The 7,398-nt window shown below is 47.3% G+C and overlaps 1 protein-coding gene across 1 annotated transcript in view; it reads right to left on the reverse strand.

Annotated features, from left to right (window-relative positions):
- Window positions 1-2,197: 2,197 nt before the first annotated feature.
- Window positions 2,198-7,398, reverse strand: part of Best1 (bestrophin 1) — a 12,363-nt gene continuing 7,162 nt past the window's right edge. The window contains exons 6-10 of the mRNA XM_021210073.1: window positions 6,602-6,682; window positions 6,114-6,265; window positions 3,438-3,781; window positions 2,995-3,175; window positions 2,198-2,234 (exon numbers count right to left, since the gene is read on the reverse strand). Of these exons, the coding sequence (XP_021065732.1) occupies window positions 2,198-2,234; window positions 2,995-3,175; window positions 3,438-3,781; window positions 6,114-6,265; window positions 6,602-6,682 (795 nt within the window). The remainder of the gene's footprint in view (window positions 2,235-2,994; window positions 3,176-3,437; window positions 3,782-6,113; window positions 6,266-6,601; window positions 6,683-7,398) is intronic.

A 7,398-nucleotide genomic window follows, 5' to 3' on the forward strand; every position in this document is an offset into this window, starting at 1 on the left:
GGGCTGTACGACTGTCAGCCTAGCCAATCAACCCTGCAGTTAGGTGCATTTTCTGCACTCTCGTCCCCTCCCTTGGGACGAGATCACGTGGCCTGCAGGCTTCTCTGGGTATGCATCCAGCTCCAGTTCTTCCTGGAGTATGGCGGGTCTGCTTGGTCATGGTGTCGAGTGGCAGCCTTGGGGCCTGGTGTAAAGAGGCTTATCTCTTGTGAGCTTACTCTTGTCCCCTTCAAAGCGGCCGCCTCCACCTCTCTGCTTATCACAGAGCCTCACTTGCATTGAAACTTATCGCTAGGAATCTCCCCTTCTGTAGTTATCAGTGTCACCCCGACCTTGCACTTACAAAGCATCTAGGGTACTATATTCTTATTTTGCATGAGTTGTGGCTTACTAATAGAAGTGGTAGGTACATACTTGTTGGAAAAAGCCCACTATCACTTGCTAGTCAAGGAAGTCTTCCTTGTAATAATTGTTTCTGAAAAACAGGTTTGGAGGCGGCCTGGACTTTGAAACAGGTCCCAACTTCTGTGGCTGTCATTCTTGGAATACGAATACGCTGACTGGTTAAAACTGAAAATCAAAGCTTCTCCTAATATATTTGTGCTAAAATACAATGCCCTCAATTGTTAACCCAGCATGATGCATTAATTTTATAAAATCAGTGGTCTGTCAAGCTAGAAGCCTTGTGACCTTGTGTTAGCTATTTTTTACATGATTGGTGAAGGAGGAGAAAAATGGCCTCCCAATGCAGGGCACTCTAGCACCCTACCTCTTAGACAAGTAGATTTGGCCTTGGCTTAAATTTTTTTCTCTGCACTAATGCCGAGCCATAGAACACTTGATAAAGCCAAGTCCCAAGGTTTGCCTTCCCATCCTTACTGAACCTTTAAAAGGCGGAGTAGGCTCGCCAACAGCCTTTGCACATACAGCCATTGCAGCACCTTGCAGTGGGACTAAGTGACATGTACCTCTCCTCTTTCAGTCTTGTTATTTTGACCGAGATGATGTGGCTCTGAAGAACTTTGCCAAATACTTTCTCCACCAATCTCATGAGGAGAGGGAGCATGCTGAGAAACTGATGAAGCTGCAGAACCAGCGAGGTGGCCGAATCTTCCTGCAGGATATAAAGGTAAGTAGATCCTAGGGGTGCCTTAAACGAGCAGCTAGCCTTTATTCAGGAAATGATGGTGCACTGAGGCTTCTGCCCTTGTACGTTGTTGGCAGATGGCAGCTGTTGAGTATCTTGCAGCGAAAGCTGTTAAGAGGAAATTGAGGGCAGTCCTTTGGCCAGAGCATGGTGGTTCAGTGTGAGGTGTTGCCTGGCTTGGGTTGATTGGTAGAGACTGCAGATGAATTGACCCGATGTTTCATTCAGAAACCTGACCGTGATGACTGGGAGAGCGGGCTGAATGCAATGGAGTGTGCACTGCACTTGGAAAAGAGTGTGAATCAGTCACTACTGGAACTGCACAAACTGGCTACTGACAAGAATGATCCCCACGTGAGTATTGGAAACACGGGATGAATGGAGGAGATGATTTGCTGCAGGGCTTGGGAGAGCTGACCAGTAACTTTGTCCCGTGTTCTCTTTCCTAGTTATGTGACTTCATTGAGACATATTACCTGAATGAACAGGTGAAATCCATTAAAGAACTGGGTGACCACGTGACCAACTTACGCAAGATGGGCGCCCCTGAATCTGGCATGGCAGAATATCTCTTTGACAAGCACACCCTGGGACACAGTAATGAGAGTTAAGCTGACTCCCCCAAAGCCACGTGACTTTACTGGTCACCGAGGCAGTGCATGCATGTCAAGCTGCCTTTATCTTTTCTATAAGTTGCACCAAAACATCTGCTTAAGTTCTTTAATTTGTACCATTTCTTCAAATAAAGAATTTTGGTACCCAGCTCTTGTCTTTGCGATTGAGGATAAGCATGCCAGCTTCCAGTTGCTTCAGTGCCGGTTACACTAATCACACTGAAACACCCAAAAGAATATTCACATTTATTAAACTCCTTAGTTTGGGAAAGATAGTAAAATACAGGTGTTTTCAGACAGGACTATTAAGCACTCTTGGTTCTGAGTTACTTGCTAGACTGTCATGGGAACATATCTTGGGTGTCGCTGCTGTGTGCCTTCGACTGGGTCAGTGCCCTGCTGGCATCCTTGCAAGTCAGGGCCAGGCCGTGAAGCATCACTCATAGAGAACAGGTTTGATGTCAGCTTCATCCCTGTGGAGAGTATTCATAGCATGAGTTGACTGAGGACAAAGGTGGAAGCTGGTCTTAAACACTGGGATGGTCTGTAAAAGTTAATGTCTAGCACTAAAAGCAAGCTGGAAATTGTTGCCCTTCCACTTATGAAAAAGATGTTCTGGACACAGATGAAACTGTGGAAGTGGGAAGTTAACGCTCAGGATGTGTGATCAAGGTGAGAGGGTGGAATGCTTATAATTGGGCAAAAGTGTCCCAAGAAATGTAAAAGAGAAATGACATTAGGCTTTTTGGAAATATTAAGCAGGAATCCCAGACCCAAGAAGGTACCCCAGGAGACCATGGCTAATGCCTGAAGTAAGGTGGGGTGTACTCTGGTAAGAACAAGTGTTTATTTGCCATGTAGCTGATAAGAATAATGAGGCTAGCCCTTGGGCTACACTGGCTAGAGCACAGTTCTGTCTCAAGGCCACCTACAAAAAGACTAGCCAGCCATCCCTGCAAAAAGAAACTCCCTACTTCAAGACAGCCGTCATTTCAGCGTTCTGTCAGTACTGTTTCACTCGCCAGAAGTTTGTTGTGCATATCAAGCCTTTAGATGAAGTGAGCAAAAGGCCTCTATCACAGGGTCCTTCCCTAGGTAGTTGGCATTAACCCTCAGCTAGTGTAGGGACACAAGTTTCCCCCACAGGTCAGTAATGAAATCTTGGGGAATTGTTGGGTAGACTCAGAACTGAAATCGCAGGCATGGGGAATGCAGCTCTTTGGGTGGACAGACCTGTAGGGATAGGGCTCTGCATGTTCCTTCATTAGAGCCTGTATATTGGTTGACAGCTGGTCCAAGCGGTGTTGCTGAAGATGTTCTGTGGAACTCTCTGTCTCTGGAATGTTCAAGTTAAACTCCACAGTTTTCTTTTTCATGTGACAGATTTCTTGGTACTCTGTGGAAGGCCCATCACCTAGGAACAATTTAACAGTGTTCTTGGTAGGGCCGGAGAGATGTGCCAACAGTCAAGAGCACTTCCTGTTCTTCCTTGAGTTTGATTTCCAGCTCCCATATCAGGCAGCTCACAAGTGTTTATAACTACAGGGTACCAGTATATGCGGCATATACTCACAAAGTCACACATACATAAAAAATAATAAAAATAAACCTTGAAAACAAAGTGTTCTTGGTCTCAGAAGTCATGGTTGTTAGGCTTTTGTGTTTTGTGTCCATACCTGTGTCTGAGCTGGAAGGTGCTGACTGCTCAGGAGTGTGGCTGCCGGGTGCCTGTGGGCCACGATGGGAGCCTATCCTTTTAAACCCTGGAACACCTTTGAAGAAGTCCAGACCCTTAAGTTTACAGATATCTTTCTGGCTTTTCTGGTTGGCATCCTTACACTGGTCTTCAAGGAAGGGGTTCTTAGAACACAGTAGTTTGGTCTTTAAGTCTTTCCAGGGAGGATGGTAGTTTTGGGGTTGCAGTCCTAAGAAGCATCCAGTGGTGTTGCCACAACCAGTCTCTCTCTTATCCATGTCATCCCCCTCATTTGGCCAAAGCTCTAAGTCTTCTTTCTTCAGGCTGGAAGGAAAAGAGAAGCATAAGATTGAGTAAGTGGACAAAGAAAAGATGGAAGCGGGGCTGGTGAGATGGCTCAGCGGGTAAGAGCACCCGACTGCTCTTCCGAAGGTCTGGAGTTCGAATCCCAGCAACCACATGGAGGCTCATAACCATCCGTAACAAGATCTGACTCCCTCTTCTGGAGTGTCTGAAGACAGCTACAGTGTACTTACATATAATAAATAAATAAATCTTTAAAAAAAGAAAAGATGGAAGCAAATGTCTGCCCAGGACCAAGGTTTCACCTCTTCTGATGGATCCTACACTTCCCAGGGAGTCCATCAAGGCCCAATTTACCTTAGGGTGATGCTCACTGGTTAACATTCAACTTTCCAGTCTAGCCTTACAGAGTTGGTGTATATAGATGTGTGATGCACCTGTGTATGCCTGTGTGAAGTCCAGAGGACAATCTCCAATTGTGTCCTCAGAAAGCCATCCACTTTCTTTGGGACAGGCAGGGTCTCCTACTGGCCTGAAGCTCACAAATTAGGCTAGATTACCTGCCCAGCCATCTCCAGGCAACTCTCTTGAGTCTGCTTTAGCACTGGGGTTACAAATGTATGGGGTCAAATGACACCATCTGTTCTGGAGGTCAAACTCAGGCTCTCCTGCTTTAACCCACACTAATTCCCTGAATTCCAAGGTCTAATCTTTATCAGGCAACCGTCTGTTAGAGTATCTCCCTCCAGGCAATGGGAACTTCTGCTCCTAGTGAAGCCTGTTCAGATAAGGTGGAGCAGGAACAAAGAATTTATGTTACCCAGTGGGGAGTAACATACACCAAAAGGCCTTTGGCTTCCTGGCCGCAGACTTCCTGAGGCCCCAGGACCTTTAATCGGTAAGAAAAAGATTACTCAGGATGGGGCCCATGCCTGCATCCAAAACTCCCCTGGCTCTAAGAACTACTTGCAGGCCCAGGAGGAAATCACTTCTTAGCCAAAGGCAACTTCTGTTCTGTGTCTGCCCAGTCTTTGGCCATGGATTGGAGCCTACTCCACTACTACTTTGCACATTCCCTGAATGCAGGACTTGCACCCAATGCCACACTAGGTTCAGTGTGTGTGTGTGTGTGTGTGTGATGTTCAGATGAAACAGGTTCAAAAACATCTTCCAAAATGTTCCTATTTCTTGTTTCAGCTTAATAAACTCTGGCTCATAAAAGAGCAAAGAGAGAGTGGTCTAGTACAGTGTACAAATACATTAGACACTCCAGAGCCTGTTCACCTCTGTCAGCCAGAGGACTGTGTGAGAAGGCCCATTCGGCCTACTGTATCTAGGAGGAATTTGGGTGAAATGCGATTGTACAGAGGAAATTTCGGCTGCTGAGGGTGTAGGGAGGTCTTTGTAGGACAATCTATTCAGGAGGCCCTGTCTCCTACTGGGACTCCCTCACAAATACTATTCCTCCTACATCCCAGGCTTCCTAGAATTCCATGTCCACGCAAAGGTTACTTTCTCTGGTCAGAGCTAGAAAGCCAGCCTTGGTATCTCACGGCATCATCAATCGCTGACTACTCCAGGAAAAGTCCTGTTTCTCTCTGGGCTGTACACAGGAGAGATTGGACTGGAGGCTCTAACGTAGCATAGTGGAGAGTATGGAGGTAGCTGGGTGTGGTAGAGCACACCATGTTTTTTAATCTCAGGATGTAAGGAGGTAGAGGCAGGAGGATTTCTGTGAGTTCCAGGCCAGCCTGGTCTACCTAGTGAACTCCAGGACATAAAGGACTATGTGGAGATGCCTGTCTTAAAAAAAAAAAAAAAAAAAAAAAGTAGCGCACATAGTGATGGTTCCCACCTGTATCCCTAGCTCTAGATGTGAATTTAAGGCCAACCTGGGCTAGTCAGGGATTCCAAGGCAACCCGAACTACATAGTCATGGATTTGTCTCAAACAAAGCAAAACACCAAACGCCAAGGCAACAGTGCCTGTCTCTCATTCCCCAGCATAGTGAGTTTGAAGCCAGCCTGGACTATGTGAGACTCTATCTCAAGAAAAACCAATCAAAAATAAGTAGGAAGCGTGTGGAACTAGAACCAGGCAGCTGGCTCAGATGTGGCCTTCGTCACTTATGTGTCTTTGGGCTGGGCAACTTTATTAGTCCCTATAAACCTGTACTTAATTGTCTGAACAGTAGACACAGCAAACAAAGGTTACTGGGAGGGGAAAAAATTAATGTCTGTGAAGAACACAGTCCACTGGCTAGCTCTTACTGGGCACCCAGTGTAGTCATAAGAGCTGTTCCAAGTTGCTTACACTTGAAAAGTTTCCCACCCAGTCCCCTGGCACTGTCTACCTGATGTTGAAGGTGGAGCCCATGAAGGAATGTCGACGAGACCTGGCGGAAGCAGCTGTGTAGGGTGGCTGAGGTGCTGCCTCATTCCAGTACATGTCGCGCTCCATGGGAGGCAAGTTCTGGTGCATCCCGTCCACGGACAACAGGGACACCTGGTGGCCAAGGACGGAAGTGGTAGCCAATAGAATGGGCAGCCCGGGCAGGACCATGAGCCTGCCCGATGGAAGCCTCAGGAACTGTCAGTTAGTTCCCTCTGCACCCCAGTTTCCCCACCCGTGGTACTACAGACACTGATGCTTACTCGCAGTCTCCAAAGTCGAGGTGAGAATCCTGTGAGTGAATGACTGGCTGAGAGAGGTGCTGATGTTAGAGGAGGGGAAGACACTTGGCTGTGTGGTCTCCCTGAGAAACTGCTGCGTCCCCTCTTTGGACCCCTCTTGGAGAAGGGTCTACGACACAGTCTCTGCACACCCCACACCCCCTTATACCTGCAGGTTTCTGTCAATGATCCAGTTGGTCTCAAAATCATCATCATCCTCCCCGAAGGGGTTGATGAGCTGTTCTGCCACCTAGAGGTGGGAAGAGGAACCTTGTTACTCTGCTTTGCAGCCCCAAGCCTTGGGTCCTCCCATTTTGACCCCCTCATGATGCCCTTCCTCCTTAACAACTGTCTTCATGGCCACAGTATTGGGCCCCAGCCACTCCCAATGGGGTGCCCCAGCCACTCCCAATGGGGTGCCCCAGCCACTCCCAATGGGGTGCCCACATACTACCCTTCTGCCTTGAACCAGCCGAAGACCAAACTGTCCCCTCCTATGTCACACAGCAAGAGTCTCACCCATGTAAATTTTTGTTCGCCTATCTATCTTCCAATATGTATGTATCTGTTGTTTTGTGAGGTTAGAGATAAATGCTGAGGCTGGGCTGAACTGGAGTGGCCAGGAGGGGAGTTTCCTGGACACTGATATCTAAAATACTCAAGCAAAGCTCCACAGAGGTGATAACTGTTTTGTGGGCAACATCCTGATAGTGAGGTACCTCAGATAAAAGTATAATTTAGTGGCGTCTTTAGAAAGCAAACAGAACTGGGAAAGGGTATATTGAAACTAGAGTCTCTCTCTCTCTCTCTCTCTCTCTCTCTCTCTCTCTCTCTCTCTCTCTCTCTGTGTGTGTGTGTGTTTGTGTGTGTGGGACAGAATAGGTTCTGTATTTGTGCTCATGCATGTGTGCTATACATGACCAGACCCTTTGCAGCTGCCTGTCTCTCTCCCAAGTGGCTGCTGAC

The sequence above is a fragment of the Mus pahari genome, chromosome 1 (assembly GCF_900095145.1).
Source record: "Mus pahari chromosome 1, PAHARI_EIJ_v1.1, whole genome shotgun sequence".
NCBI classification, from domain to species: Eukaryota; Metazoa; Chordata; class Mammalia; order Rodentia; family Muridae; genus Mus; species Mus pahari.